The sequence below is a fragment of the Podarcis filfolensis genome, assembly GCF_964270895.1.
Source record: "Podarcis filfolensis genome assembly, chromosome: 2".
Lineage (NCBI taxonomy): Eukaryota > Metazoa > Chordata > Lepidosauria > Squamata > Lacertidae > Podarcis > Podarcis filfolensis.
The window spans coordinates 76,539,078-76,555,815 of NC_139605.1; the positions used below are offsets into that span (position 1 = coordinate 76,539,078).

At 41.3% G+C, this 16,738-nt stretch overlaps 1 protein-coding gene across 2 annotated transcripts in view; it reads left to right on the forward strand.

Annotated features, from left to right (window-relative positions):
- LOC310754720 (rho GTPase-activating protein 7-like) overlaps positions 1-16,738 on the forward strand; it is an 89,566-nt gene that overhangs the window by 18,525 nt on the left and 54,303 nt on the right. Inside the window, exon 1 of one of the 2 annotated variants that reach the window (XM_083596842.1) lies at positions 5,300-5,758. The exons of the other annotated variant lie outside the window; for it this stretch is intronic. Within the exon in view, the coding sequence (XP_083452968.1) occupies positions 5,644-5,758 (115 nt within the window). The 5' untranslated portion in view covers positions 5,300-5,643. Of the gene's footprint in view, positions 1-5,299; positions 5,759-16,738 lie in introns of those variants that run through there. 2 annotated transcript variants of the gene reach the window in all.

The following is a 16,738-nucleotide window of genomic DNA, read 5'->3' on the forward strand; positions in this document are numbered from 1 at the left end:
GGTCTGCCTTGTGACCAGCTTCTGTTTTGACTCTGTTCAGACATCATGTGCTGATCATCCAGACATCCGTGCTCCATTCTTCTCTTTTCATGTCAAGTCCCTCTTCCAAGTTCACTCTAATTACAATTCAAACATCACAGCAAGCTATGGTTAGAGGAAACCTGGCCCTGGAGGAAAGGAGAAAGAAACTAGGTAATGCATGAGGCCAATCTTCTGAACCTGTGCCTGAAACATCCATATCTAGGAACCTTGACTATTTATTTTTATTTATATTGCACATTAAGCACATCTTAAGAGCTGCCTTACATCCCAAATACTTGTGTATGCAAACCAATGAAGATGTATCTATAGTCTTTGCACCAGCTATGAAAGTTTTTTCAATATTTTTTGTTCTAAAAAGTAACATAATGACAAGCCTTGCCAGACAATAACCTGAAACAGTTTACTTTAATAAATGGATATCAATGAAAGATAAAGAGCTTACTTTCCTGAATGTGGTTTCAAGTATAAATGGAATGTAGGTGAAATTATTAAATTTGTATTTATATAGAATAGTTCATCTTAGTGATTGTGATGTGATTATTTTTTTATTAGTGTGAAGGTAAAAATAAATGTGGACTTCTTGTCATGTTGCATAATCTCTCTTACCCTGCAACATCCCACTGACCTTAGTTCTCTCGCGTGCGAGAGAAAATGAAACCCAAAGATGCTTGATTCTTGGTCTCACAAGAGCATGATACCCAAAAAATGAGCGTCTTTTGGTCAGACGCTCTGGAATAAGGTAGCTGATTTGTGCCAGAGCGCCGGACCAAAAATGGGACATCCCAGGGATCCAATCAGAAGCTGGAATAGGCTTCTGTTATTCCGGGATATCCTGCTGAAATCCCGTTGAGGATTAGGGCTGGGCAATATCAGCTTTTCAACATCACGGTGCATCGCCAGCCAAACATTGCAGTTTGGTGATATACAGTGATGTTGAAAAAACGAGATGCATTAGCCTCTGCCTGCGAGGCATTGTGTGAAACTGTCCCAGCTCTCATCTTGAGAGCTGAGGTGGTTTCACCCAGGCACTCGCGGGCTGGGACAGTGCAGCTTGTTTGCACAGCTCAATTGGGGATTGGGAAGGTTCCCTTTCTGCACCTGAGACAGCCCTGGTGCTTTCCCTGCTTGTGCACGAGTGGCCGGAGCCTCGGGGCTGCTTTGCGCCGCTCACCTGGGGAGAGAAAGGCTCCCCCTCCCCAGCTGTGATAGCCCCGATGCTCTGTGCACAAGTGAGCAGAGCATCGGGGCTCCTTTAACTACTCGCAGCAACTGTGCTTACTAGCTGCATTTTGCTCTGGCAGGGATGGAGCCTAGTCAGGTTGGAACAGGACAGAGTTTAATTTCCTTGCCAAATCATGAGGCTCTGCAGACTTCAGAATACAATGGAGACTGGAATTAAACAAATGGAAGATAAATTGCTACTAAAAAGTAAACAGGTAGATCTTTCTTTCCACTGTATTGCTGACTGCATCTTGTTAAAGATCACTTTGCTGAATAGCTTGCGCCTTACGGGATTTGGACATAGATTTTGCAAATTCAAGGTGATATTTGAAATGACAGATATTGGCAATTTGTGTTACTTTTTTTGGTGTATGGGAAGCTAAACAAAGTGCAAAGTTGAGAGCATATGTCTATGGTGATGTGGTTCCAGTGAATTTGAGAAGACAAAAACAGAAAAGGCTGCAGGAGGGTGCAATGAAAAGATAAACGTGCAGATTTATATTATATTTATTATAGGTACAGTAGTTTCAAGGCTTTGTAGCAAAACCCAGTGCTATCCAACCAACTGTGTCAACTTCAATAGTATTATTTTTTAATCAAGCTTGATGGGCTTCATCTCATTTTGATCTGTACAGATCTCACTTCCTTAAAGAACTTCCTGTTTGAAACAGTGACAAATGTTGTGTGCTTTATGTAACTCTCACTAAGATCTGGCGGATGAAGAACTGGTTAGGCTCAGGCAATAAGTTTGCAGTACACTTGTGAGTTTGCCTCTTCCCTTTTTTAGCAGTTAACCCCTACTGCAGATCACTAAAGCTGCCTTCTGTTTTCAAAGCCACTTCCTATTATTCCAAGTAAAAAAGCCTGAAGTCTGCACTGATACATACATCCAAGAATTGAAATATGTAAGCCAAAGTGTTGCAAATTCGTATGGTGGAAATGTTACTCTCATAAAAATCTTGGACATTATATGACATAAGCATAGCACTTTATGAGAAATTAGGTTAACAATGGTTTTGGCAAACTACTTCTATTTCTATATTATTCTACTTGGAAATTGAAAAACTTTATTTCATTCACTTCAGATATACTAAAGATCCCACTGCAGAACTGGTAGCTTTATTTTGCTCCTGGGATGTGTAATTACTATGTGATTTGTCTCAGTAACTCATTGGGCTTATATTGCTATGCAAATTACTTGATAGATTCAAATGACAAACTCTAGCAATCATTTAGTGTAGCCACTCTGCGGAACCCTCTTCCTGCCCCTTCACCATACATGACAACCCATAATATTGCAAAGAGCTGCAAATATGGTTGTAAATATACAGTAAAATTAAAAAGAAACAAAACAATGTGGCTAATACATTGTTTATTGATAAGTGATAACCAATAAAGTTGTCAGGAAACTATTTGCATACATGCATTCTTTTGGAATAATTAAAGCACACTAGCATATGTTTAAAATCAAAACTATTTACAGCAGCTTAAAATTTAGGTTAACAGGCATAGCAGGATTTTGTCCAAATCCACAGGCTAGTAGGGTAGAGTTGTCTCTTGCTTGCATAACTTCCTGTAAAAAAGCTCCAAATGTGTCTTGGAATATCTTTTTCTTTTTAAAAGATTTGCTTGCTATTTGAATTCCTGAAATGAAGGTAGAACAGTTTTTAAATAAGCTTCCTAAATGTAGTTCCTTAGCTTTATAACCTTGTACTATGGAAAGGTGAACATAAGGATTAATGTTCAGAGAATGTAATATCAATAGAAATACTACATTGCTACAGGCAAACCTGCAGTAAGTTATTCCTTGCGGAGGAGGGAGGTATGTTTCTATCCAGCTTTTATCACATGTCTTCTCCTCATGTCTCCAGTAGATCCCAAACAGATCCATGCCCTCCAGATGTTTTACACTATAATTCCCAGAACCCTCTGCAGTAATATTTTATTGCAGGTGTATTCTGCAATATGTTCTTAAGACAAAAACAGAGCTTAGTGGTAAATTTATTCAGCTTTGTTCTGTGATGCTTCCCCAATGCCACCATATTATATTGCTCTCTGGAGTGGCTCTAATGCAACAAAAACGGGACAAAAATAAACCAGAACATATGAAATAGTTAATTTCTGTTAATTTCTGATTGTGAAACATTTGTAATGTGAATGAGCATTCTGGCCAATATAGTTTTGCATTCACATTGAAAAGTGGTTTAAAAGAAGAAACACTTTATGGACTTTTTCCACTTGAGGCATAATGTTGTTCAATAAAACAAATACCGGTAATAGCAACTGATAGGTACACCTATCCTTTGCAAAACCATCACAGATTATATGATGTTTGCTTGTTTGTTGGCATATTGAACAGAGCTTGGCGCTTTGAATATTATGTCCTTTCGTCTAAAGCAGGGATGGGGAACCTGTGGCCCTGTGGATGTTGTTGGACTTCTGTTGCCATTGTCGAGAGCTCCACAGGTTCTTCATCCCAGCTCTAAAGCAAATAGACAAAGAGGGGGGAAGTTGAGGAAGTGAACAGCCAGATTCTGGATAATGCTTGGGGAATATGGATAGTATTCAACAAAGTTTTACTCAGAATAAACCCACTGAAAGAAATGAACACGACGTAGTTAAAACCATCAATTTCAGTGGATCTGCTCTGAGTAAAACCTAGTTGAATACCACCTTGTTTATTTTCTGACCTAACAGCCAACTATTCAAACTGGAGAATCCATTCAGGCTTAAGTGATACACTTGAACATAATCTGCAAATGAAATATATCTGTAAGGTGACACCACATGTGGCACATTCTAGCAGTTTGAGGGAAGAGGTCCTGGCACTGCTGTCTTTTCAGTATACTCTCTCATCCTAGCATGGGAATAGTTAAAAACCTACCACTGAAGGAAATGTCAACGTCAAAGCAGTGTTTTCCACAGAACAATCTATTTGAATATTAAATACTCTGGAGTAGTTGCACTTTCATTCCAACGGCCATTGTGGATATGACTGCCAAGGTTCCACAACTTTTGTTTGAACTATTCATTTATCATAATGAAATGACAAACACGATTTATCTGGTATTGGGAAATATTGGGCAGTGTGCAGCGCTTCCTGCGCACACAGTCTGAAATCTGTACTGTATTAACCTTCAAGTCAAGCTATGGAGATGGGAATAGGATGGAAGGGAGAGTGGGCTTTTATCTGTTGAGCACTTAGCATTTGTTAAGCAGTGGGGGCAATATATGATTTTAGCATGACACATAATTACTGTGGAGCATTTCCTGTCACAGGATAAAGTAATGGCCCCTGGCTTAGATGTGGGGTGCAGGGGGGGGGATGAGACAGGCAGAAGGTAGCTCAGGATCTATGGATAGAGTTTCTGAGTGATTTGAGTTAGACCAGCAAGTATTTTTGACTCCCAATTTAGCAGAAATAAAATGGCTCCTTTCTGCCCCTTGGCCGTCCTAATTTTGCTGCTGAAATTAAGACAGCTTGGGATTTTTTTATGTGCAGGATTGTGAGCTCCTGTACTCGTAGCCCTGGGCTCAGAATTATTTCATTCTAAGTGTATAAGAATCTTGAGGATCAAGGAAAAGCAAAGTCGACCCTGCAAGCCTAATTTCTGCCTGCCTTTGGCTTGCTTTTAATAGGAATCTGTCAAATTCAAAGATAGCTCTGTGCAGTGAGTATAACCTGTAATACTTAAATGAAACTTCCAGGTTGAGACGCATTTGCAGCAGCAGGAGGAGGCAGCAAACTGAAGGGAAAGCCTGCCGTGTTAATTCCTTGCTTTGGGGTTCCCAGACACATCTGGCTGGCCATGGTGAGAAACAGGATGCTGGACTCTTGGTCTGATCCAGCAGGGCTGCTATTCCCACACATAAGAGAAGAACGGAGCAGTAAGAAAACTGGAAAACAAGGAAGTTTGTTATACACACTGTTGAGCTGGAGGAGCTTGGAAGTAGTACAGAGAACTGCCTGCCTGGCAATGTTATTCTGTGGTTGCCTAACTCTTTTATTTGCACTGCAGAGCAATCAGCATGTTTTTTGTTTTTTATAAAATGTGGCAGCTGAGATGCAGATCTGCTCTGAGTCAGGGGGACTCCGTCAGGCTGCTATTTCCTTTTCAGCCTGACCCCAGATTGTTTGGAAGGAGTTTCTCACTCTTCCTCCACCCAATTCCTCCCCCCCTTCCCATCCTGGCCTCTGAGGGGTGTTAACAAATTACATGCATGCTCTTTATACGGCAACCTTCTCTCCCCACACCCCCCCATCTGATCTAAAAGGAGAAAACTGCCTGGGAGAACTGCATTGTCAACGATGGTAAATTTTTGCTCAGCTCATTGGATCTTAATGGGCTAGCTGTGCCTCTGTGGGTTGCACAGCAAAGGATGGCATACCCAGGGAGGTCTCGTTTGAGGAGGTCTTTCAGTGAGCATATCAGAGTCTCCACCAACAAAGCATGGGATGTCTTCTGGAAGAGCGCACGAGAAAAACGCTTGTCAGGTCAGTTGTCTGAGTTCTTTCACTACTAATCTTCACAATTTACTTGCCTTTATTGACTGCACTTCCCATACCAAAAATGGAGAGGAAGTCTCTTAGGGAGCTATCAATGTTGTATTGGCATAAGTATATATGTTATCCCACCTGAGATCGTGGTTCGGGGTCATACCTTGGTAGTTCAGAACGGGAAATGCAGGATATTGACTCGTTGCTTTCTTAGTTGTTGATGCAAACCAGCCTCAGTACATCACTTTCCCAGTTAAATATGTCAAGTGAATATGTAATAAACTAGACACTGGAATTTGGAATCGTGTGAAATCCTGGATTGTGAAATGTCAGATTAGTTCTGTTCTTTCTTAGTGCATGCAACTCTCAAGTGTGGTGACCACAAACAGCTGTTATGAAAAGTCGTAGAAGAAATCTAAAACACTTGGAACGAAATGGTTGTATATACGTTCAGTTCACTGCAGTATGCAATGTTTTGATGTTCTAATGCCAAATGGAGCATATATAACTATTGAACCTTAAATCTATGTGATAGCGTGCAGACTGACATGTTGATACCCTGACACTCAGTGGGGAAATCTGGTAATACCCAGCGAAACATTTTAGAAATGTGTTCTAAATACAACACTTTTCAAATAGTGCAGCTGTAGTCGGAGGACACCTCTTTTTTGGCAACGAAGTTTTGACTTTTTAGCTTAACCCCCGAGTCATCCGCGACTGGACCTAATGGTCAGGGGTACCTTTACCTTTTTGATACTGCTTAGCAATTAACCAGATCTGTTGTTAGGAGAATATTGTTTCCTGTTACCCCCAAGTTCAACCAGGTGAGTAGGGACTGTGGGAGGGAGGCATTGCACCTGTACCAGGATGGGGCAAGTGTGGTTCTGTGTGGCTGCCTGTCTGTCAGCCAGCATGTCTGCTAGCAGTGAGGCGGGAGAGGGGGCAGAGCCTGAAGCTATCAAAGTCTACTCTGCTCTTGGCTGTGGTCCTCTATCTGGTCTTTGCATTCTCACTCACTTGCCCTGGTGTAATATAGGTATTTGTTTATTTCTATATTACATTTATATCCCATCTTTTTTTCTGAAAGGAGTTCAAGTAGCATGCATGGTATTAACTGCCAGCCTTGTTTAACCAGGTTAGTCATATTAGGGTTTGTACCAAAGGAAAAGCATTGGTTAGCATTTTGAGGTACACCTTTATAGTAAAAGAAGGACTCTTAGACTAAAGACTGTAGGACCCTAGAGTGGGGAAAGGGCATCCTTTGAGACTTGCTTGAACCACACACTCAAAATATTTAAGGTTGGGAGGGCCTGGGGGATGTGAGTCGGCTAGGCCTTGGTCAACCAAGAGATCCCAACTGCTCCTATTTGGGACAGCTTTCTTTGCTTACTATGAATGACATCCACCCAGGTATTCAAGCTTAATTGTTACATGTTCAGGTGGACAAGTAGTGCCTTCAAGGAAATGGTTAACTATGTCTGAAAACATGAGTATTAACCAATAGTGGAGGTGCTCAGGGCACCATTCTGATTGGTTCTGTTTCGTAAATTTTGAATGCCTAGAGATTTTGGAATTGATTAAAGCAAATGAGAGGCCTATGGCCCTCCAAATGTAGTTGGAGTCCAGCTCCCATCAGTCTCATCCAGCATGGCCTTTTGTTAGGCGTGGTGGGTGTTCTGGTCCAAAAACATCTGGAGGACCACAGGTCCCCATACATGCATTAAAGGAACCTTAATTCGAACATTGTGATACTAAAGGTTTACTTATACGGCTCAGTCTGCTTATTGCCATCTGTCCTGGTAATGTCCAGTAGGCCTGCTGTTTATGTTCTTTGCTGAGTCTGGGCTCATAAAAATGTTAAGAGTCATAGGCAGGCAGAGCAAAGTGTCATTGACATGGACACAGTTGCAAAGATATGCTAGCAGTGGGGAAGCTGGAGATCAGTCTTTGCCAGGAACATCTGTATGTGGCTTTGGGTAGGCCAGTCACTCTAAGTTTTGGTTCCCCATATGTGAAGTATGATATATTGCCATATGTCCTCTTTTTCCAGTACACGTCCTCTTTTTCATGGGTAGAGTTGTCATAGCAATCCATAGAAGAAGTCGGCAAATTTGTCCTTTTTTTTTTGCTCTTCAAAACATGGCAACCCTGAAAAACTACAATCTGTAATACAGTGGTGTAAAAGACGTAGGATAAAAAAAAATAATCATAGGGACAAGATTTAGAACATGAGACATTAATTAATTGCTCTTGTAAGTTAAACAGAAAAGTTAGTGCATCTGGGAGATAATGTTAGGAATCTCCTTTGCCTGGCAAAGAATAATCCAGAGTAGTCTAAAAATCTCATGTATTTGAAAAGGTTTCAAGCGCTTGTAGATACTGATGCTTGCCAGGGCTAAATCTAGTGAATGGAAAAGCTATTTTCCAGGATCCTCTTCCATAATCCCCTCTCTTCCCTTTGCGATATTGATCATTTATTGGTTGGTTGGTTGGTTGGTTGTACTTTAATCTATTTGGGGTAGGGTGGTAGGCACATATGCTTTGCATGCCCAAGATCCCACGTTCAATCTGTGTCATCCCCAGGTTGAGCTGAGCAAGACACCCACCTGGAGAGCTGCTGTCAGTCTGTCTGCAATGCAATGCTGAGCTAGGTGGACCAGTGGTCTGATTCTGTATAAAGCAGCTTCCTATTTATTCTGTTATCCCACACCACAGGCTTGCTTTTTACAGAATTAAAGCTGGGAACCTGGGGGTTGTGGATCATCCTGGTGAACATTCATGGACTTACATCTAGGGAATGGTGGCATATCTCCAGCTCCACTTTCCTTAAGGTGAACATACATTATTAATAACTAGCAAGATGTGTCCCCCAATGATAGAAGGATGCAAATATAAATGACGAGAGTGTGTGGCTGTCAGGATGGGCTGCAGCCAGGGCCCATTAGCCTCACTGAGGCAGTTGCCTCAAGCAGCAGACTGATGACGGCTGGGAGGGGCAGCGGGTCAGAAAGAGAGGGACCTCCTCATGTGCTTTTGCCACTCTTCCTTTGGCTGTGGATTCAGCGCTGTGAGGATCTTGCCGCTGTCCACCTGGGCAGGGCTCTGGGCCTGACGACACCCCAGGCTGCCTCCAGTTGCCTCAGGACACAACGCCCCCATGGAGGCCGCCACAGGGCAGAGGAGGCAGTGAGGGGTGTGGACCACAGACACTGCCCCGTCTGCCACCCTGGTCCCCAGCATTGCCACCACTGGGAATTTCCTGATCCCAGTGACAGTGCTCTTGCTGCTGCTTGTTGAATCAACCTTAACAAACTATGATTCCTGCAGAGGAGCACCAGTTTATTTTTTGCCTTGGGTGGCAAAATTTCTTGGGCCAGCCCTGGCTGCAAGAAAGTGTGGTATTGAGTACCAGTTCCCACTTCCAGTCTGATTTTTTGAATGTGTTATTTCCATTGTTCCTCACTTTCTGCATTCATTTGGAATCTCATCTGTCCCTTTATTCACCTTCAGTTTTGACACTGCAAGAGTGACAGATGGAAAAGGTCATGTTGCTTGCTCTATTCCTCCAGCCACTAAACTGGAATCCCTGCTTACTTGATTTGATTAGCAGAGATAAGAAAACTGATAAAAGTATTATACAGAGTGGCTCTCTGGGCATCCTCTATCTCCACACATTTTGAATTTGAGCTAATCATCAAACACATTTTAAAACCTTGCTATCACCTCATTCACTCACCAGAGCAGGGGAGGAGGAAGGATCTCTTGCCATAATTCCACTGCAAGAAGCCTGCTCTTTTGACTGTGTTCAGGATTCTCCCAATAGCAGATTGATGAGATGGCTGTAGGAGATTGGATGCTAAGAACATAATGCGAATGTTTTTTCTCATGCACCCATTGGAAAATTTGAACAAAGTATTAAATAAAATAAACTTTAAAAAAGTTAAGCTGAATTGATGATGAGAGACATTACTTTTTGTCTACCATTCCCCCTCTCACTATAGACACCAATATATAATTAGCCAAAAATGGTTGCATTTGCACCACCTAGTCTGCAATCCTAACCCAACTTACGTGGAAGCAAGACCTATTGAATTCAGTAGGACTGACTTCTAAGTAGACATGGTTAAGATTGCACTGTTAATGGGCCTTTTTCTGCCCCTGCTTGATTCCTGCTTGTTGCTGTCATTGAGGATTCTCTGTTATTTCTCATCTCCCCTACCAACCAACTCCTCCAGTACACTCTAAAACTTCAAATGCCATAGATTTATATAAAAGCCAGTTTGCAATGTTCTGTTGTAATCTAGGCCTGGCAGATAAGAATGACCTCAAACCTCTTAGTGGCTGAGGTCACCAAGGCCTGGTCTCAGCAGCACTATCCCAGCCATCTTATAAGCAATGTGGTTGGTTTTATATATGGAAGTTTTAGAAGAATCTGGGGGAGAGCATGAGATCTGGGGCCTGCATCAAAAAATTGTACTTCAGCCACAGACATACCCAGTGACCCCCTAACTATGCCCCTCTCTGTTTTCCCCCAGTAGAATTCAGGCTTGGAATGAAGAAGGCAAACAGAAAGCAAAAAAATGTTCCTCTTCAACCAGGCCTTTGGCCGATTAATATTCTACAGCCTTTTAAATGTGTCTGTGGGAAGGGGGGGTATTGTTTTGTTGTTTTGTTTTAATTATTTATTTGTGTTTCTATATTGTATTCTGTGAGCCACCTTAAGTTGTTGTGATGAAGGGTAGTATATAAAATTTAACCACCACCACCATCACCTGCCACTTTTTTACAGCGGTAAGAAAATGTACCCCCCATAATATAATAACATAATTACAACATAACAATGAATTAACATAATTATATAATAATGAATCAACATTTAGGTAAAACATTAAATACTTTGGCACAGGAGGACTCCTGTGACCAAAGTGAAATAATAGATTTATTTCAGTCACTGACCAGAGTGCAACATAAATTATATAAGTTTAAACCTTAATTGCTAATTTAAAACATATTAAGACATTGGCCGTTAGATTCATTCAAAGCTTGTCTCCTTAATTTGTGACCAAAATGGATTTGGAGCTTTGAGTAAGTACAGCAATGTGTTGGCACACTGCTTCAGATTCCAGGAGGTAATCTCTAGCACCCTAAAGGGGGGGGGGGGCAGAAATACCTGACTCTTCCATGTGTGTAGGTAGCCTCTTCCCCAACAGCTACAATTAATCTTTGATGAAATAACCATTTTTCTTCAGCTGTTGGGAGATGTGAGAGTATTTTGGAGCTAAAATAAAGCATTCCACACATAAGATAAATAAAAGCTTTAATGGCAATGACAGTAACAAATTGCCAAGTTACTTGAACTGGCTTTATAAATATTTTTCTTTTAAGGAGCTTTATGGTTTGTTCATTTGAATCATCTAGTCCTCTAGTACAATCATCTTGTGTTAATCTCAGTTAGGAAGGAAAAGAGATTCATACAGCTGTCCTACAGCTGGTATTTATCCTGCTTTGAACATGTAAGAGTTCCTATAAGTGGGATCAGTCTCCTTCCTGAAAAAGTGATATAAAGAAACATAAAAGTTATTTCTTTGTTTCTTTCTTAAAGCAAGGGTGAAGCTGCTGTCAGAGCTACCCTGGATATGCTCTTTTGCCTTTTGATTTATTTATTTTTTGTGGTTAACTCATTGGTTCAATCTGGGGGTGGGGAGTAACATATAGATAATTAAAGAAGGACCCCTGGATGGTTAAGTCCAGTCAAAGGCGACTATGGGGTTACAGCGCTCATCTCGCTTTGAAGCCGAGGAGCCGGCGTTTGTCCACAAACAGTTTTCTGAGTCATGTAGCCAGCGTGACTAAACCGCTACTGGTGCGTGGAGGACCGTGACGAGTGCCAGAGCGCACGGAAACACCGTTTACCTTCCCACTACAGCGGTACCTAGTTATCTACTTGCACTGGCATGCTTTCGAATTGCTAGGTTGGCAGGCGCTGGGACAGAGCAATGGGAGCTCACCGTGTTGTGGGGATTCGAACCGCCAACCTTCTGATCAGCAAGCCCAAGAGGCTCAGTGGTTTAGACCACAGCGCCACCCGCATCCCTTAGATAATTACTGAAAACTGGCTTGTGCCTTTGTTAGTTCCAGCAAAGTTGGATGAGAAATCTGGAGAGTGTTGGCATTCACATGTAACACAGATAAATGCTGTGAAATTCTGAACACTTGGAGCTGCATCTGAGTGGCCTGCTTAACAGTTATGGAGCACATGATGCTGCAGAGCTGCTTAAACTAAGCTGGTGCAAATCTGATTAGTAACCTAGCACCAAGGAGTTGCCTTCATCATTAGACGACTGTAAGGGAAATGAAGGCACATCTCTCGTGTATTGTTAAAATAAAGGCGAATGTAAGTATCTGCAGTATAAGACTGAGGTGCTTTTAGTACAGTTCCTTGCCAGAAGCAAAGGGACAAGAAGCTGGGCTGGTAAATGAAAGCCCAGGAGGATGGCAAACAGAACATGCTTATTTGGGCTTCTGATTATTCTTAGAAGGATTTCATGACTGATATAAAAATGGTGTTTACTTTTTTCTAAAGGAACCACTATAAATCCGTTAAATCTCCAGAACATTCTTGGAGCTACCACTTGGAAATCGTGGTCAATGAGAGGACCATTCCCCTTCTGGTGAAAGGCTGCAAAGCTTGCACAGACGGACGACACATCAGGTGGAATCCTTTAGTCTAACATCTGTTAGGGGGTGAAGTTGTGCTTCACCCCCATCTCCAAATAGCTCAATCACAGGGGTACCATGTTAGAGGGGGTCTAGTTGGAAGTATGTGTCCAAAAGCCAAGGCATGCAGCAGATGGGCCATAGAGCTTCCTGCAATGACTTGGGAGGGCCGCTTGTGTAGACCTGTGTCTTGCAGTGGACCCATCAACCCCGTGATGGACCTATCATGCCTCAGTCCTCCACCAAGAAGCTGAGAGTGGTATACACCCAATGCCTATTCCAAATCCTACCAACATCTGGAATCAATAACATTGTGGCCAAGTTTAAAATCCCAAAACGTTCTCCAGTTTGTTCACTTTCATAGGGTAGGCCTTGCTCCAATAGGAGGGATTTCTATAAGTGAGCCCACAATAGCAGCCCTGTGTCACCATCGGTTGGAGAAAAGCCTTTTTTTTTTAGTTGGGGGAGTGAATGAGCAATAGCAAATACTAGGCTTTGAGATGGAATTCCATGGGAATATCAACTAGGTGACAAGCAATGTTTCTACAGCAGGGTGACGGTGAATTTTTACATATACAGCTGTGTTTTATTATCCTCTGTAAACATAGAAGCACGGGGAAGTTTTAAAAATTCCTACATATTTTTCCATTCCTAATGTTTGTTACTATTTTGGTTCTTAATACAAATTGCACACACATTTTTTGTCTAGCATTCCCCACGTCCCTCACACACACCAAAAGCCTGCTGCAGCAACGATCAGAATGTCCTCTACCAAACATACAATTGTTCTGCAAGAGTAGACATTAAGTAGGCCTTTAATGTGGAACTGTTCAGGGTTCTTTCTTTTCCAATATGTCAATTATATCTTGCTTGATCTAAGCATCTGTTGCAGCAGGCAAATCTCTATATTTGTGCTGGTTCCAAGTTTTCTATCAGGCTCATTCACTGCACTGTAGAAGTATCTAGGCTTAAGAAAAGAATGTTATATTCAGTGGTGTGTAGGTGTGGGATTCCTGTATTTAATTCCACTCTCAGATTATTTGTGAAAAACGGAAGCTGTAGAAAGGCTAAGGAACTCTAGGGTGGAGTTGAAATGGGGATTCCATGCAGGAGGGAGGGAGAGAATTGTCTGAAACTGTAGAGGAGCAGTAGTGTCTGAAGGTGCACTCTCCAAGGCGGCTTTGTACAACCTAGTGGGGAAATTAATTTCTAACTAATTTCATCAGCCACTGCAGAGAATCCAGCTGTAGCAGTGTTTGGATGAAGACCAATCCTGGAACTATCACTTAGCTTCCCTGCTGTGCAGTAAAAGTTGAATTGAGCAATCCTTGTCACTTGCCTTGGCTGCTGGAAGGAGAGGATATGTTGCAAAAGTGAAGAAGGGGCAGGGAGATCTGATGCTCCAGCGGAACTCAGTGTTGTACAGTATTCTTTCAGTTTATTTTCTTTGAATGGTGCGCACGTGGAAGCCGCAAATGCAATGTTGTTCCTTAAAAGCTGTTTAATACTTCTCTAGTACTAGAGACAACTTTCTGGCGAAGTAGTTCCCCCACAAACCATCAAAGGAGTTTGTTTCATAGAATCATAGAGTTGGAAGGGGTCCTGAGGATCATCTAGTCCAGCCCCCTGCACGTTTAATATCACAACAGCTTGTATCTTATATGCTTCTATTCATAAAAAAATCAGAGCCATTTACAACAGTCAATGCAGATGAAGCATTTGAGCAGTGGTGAGTCATTTCTGAAACATCCCATCTCCCACCCAGAAGCGATTTAGGATGTTCATTCTTTGTGCATCTTCACCAGTTGTTGCCTGTAACTTCCGGCATGGTGCAAAAACTTACGGCAGCCATCACAACTCTCTCACCAGGCCCTAGCCTCAATACAAGCGGAAAGAATTGTGTCCCTTCATAACCATATAGTCACGTGGATGGCATGCAAAGAAGTATGGCAATATAGACAGTTAATGCATGGCTAAACCTAGATCTGAATAAGATTGGTGCAGCCTCTTACAGTCCCTGGCCTGCTGTCACCTACTTTCAACCAGTCACAGGAGACAGAGTGGGATTTTGTTAAAAATATTTTGGGTTTCTTCACGTTTTTAGTTTCATTTTAAATTCAAAGTTTATTTAAATTGCAGTTATTTACTGTTAAAATTCACACTTCATGACATTTGTTAATTTAAATAATTGTTTTGTGTACTTATTTAAAAGGAAGACTAAAAATACCCTTTTATGTGATTTTAAAGTTTCCTTTTGAGTTTGTGTCTCCTCCACCTTGCAAAATTCCAGCATACCGCAAAAAAAGCATCTCCAATACTTCCCCTTCTATGTGCATAAATGAACAGCGTCTTGCCTGCTCCCTCCTTTTAATGAAGTGTCAGTATGACTGTGTGAAGCTATTGTAAAAATAAGTTAAAGCCTAAGGGAAAGATCTGCAGGACTGTGTACCATTGGGAGATTGGGAGTCTGTACAGGAGAAGATTAATGGAGCCAGAGGCATAACTTTGGTTAGAGAAGGGAAGGGTGATAATTGTTAAATGATCTTGCTTAAGCTTGCTGACCAGTGACAACATCTAGTTGTTTCTGTGAGTGAGAAGAAACAATGAAAAAATGCAAACTGGTGGGGGCAGCTGAGTTTTGTGCTAATGGTATTTTGTTGGGTTGACTGTTTCAAGGGCTGTCTGGTCCAAGTTTAGTTTGGAAATAAAGAACCATAAGAAGGAAGAGCAAGGGGCCTTGAAGTTGCCCATCAACAGTGAACACCTGAACTGCAGAGTAAGCAGGTACATAGGCAATCTGGTCAGAGTCTTCCCTTCTATGATGAGATGTATTGTATTACTACTTCAATTATAGTAATCCTATCTGAATGTGCATCTGCACACATAAATTAGCATATGCAAATCTTCACCTCCTTTTTCATCCCCCCCTTGACAATCCATTCCCTCCCTTTTTGGTGATTTGTAACTGGCCACCTTACAGATATATAACAACATGATTTAATTTAATTTAATCAAACACATAATTTAAAAGTAAGATGGTAACACTAAAAGTAACAGGCAAATACCTCTAAGCAATGATCAAGCCCAGCGGAGCATTTAAAATTATAATAAAGCCACAATAATAGAGCATAACAGGTTTCAGGTCCAATTAAAATCATTACAAAAAAAGCTACAGTAATACAGTAAACAAAGGTTTTCAAGGCCTGAAGTGATAGGAGCTTGTCTAATAATGCTTGGAGCATTAAATAAAGTGTCAGATTACTACAAGTGAAAATCTCGGTCAGAAATTCAAAACTATCTAGTAGTAGGAAGGTCTACTAAGTTTTCAGTGGCTAAACTTAATATCATTTTTAGTACAGTACACGTAAATGTCTGCTGATTTTGTTTTCTTAGTGCCTATATGCTGAGAGACAGCTTTTAGAGTCCCTGGATTTCAAACAGAAAGCATAAGTCTTTGAAAGGAAAAAAAATTTTTTCCTTCCAGTAGCACCTTAAAGACCAACTAAGTTAGTTCTTGGTATGAGCTTTCGTGTGCATGCACACTTCTTCAGATCGTGCATGCACACGAAAGCTCATACCAAGAACTAACTTAGTTGGTCTTTAAGGTGCTACTGGAAGGGAAAAAATTTTTTTGTTTTGACTATGGCAGACCAACACGGCTACCTATCTGTAACTGAATCTTTGAAAGGAATTATAAGATATGGGATAGGAACAGCACTTGTACCTGTGGTTCTGGAGAAAGTGAGGATCTTCCAGATTTTCTTTTAAATGCTATGTACAACTTGGCCAATGAAGCTGTACTGGCATTGGTTCTTACTGGACCACCGTTTTGGAATTCTGCGCAAAGGTTTGTTATCTGTAAAAAGGCGTCAGTGAGACAGTTGAAAAGATGCTGTGCTTACCCCAGAAGGGGGCAGCAAAGTAGCAGCATCTACTGCAAATCACTACTGAAATACAAGAGCTGAGATTAGAAACTGCAAATAACAATCTTCTTGCCTTCACATGGCAATGCTTTTATTTAAAAAAAAACCTGGAATGCTGAACTAAAAGGAGAATAGGCAATGTGGACAACTTTTTAAAAAAATTCTTGAAACCACCATTGCTGCATTTTCACTAGCACTGATTCTTGCAGTCCTTCTTTCTTATCAGCCTTTAAGTTTCATACTATTAAGTCACAGTAATTTATCAAGGTACCCAGTTCTGCTAATAAAATAACTAGTTCTTTAAACCCTCAGATTTAGCAGGTATTCTGCTTACTGT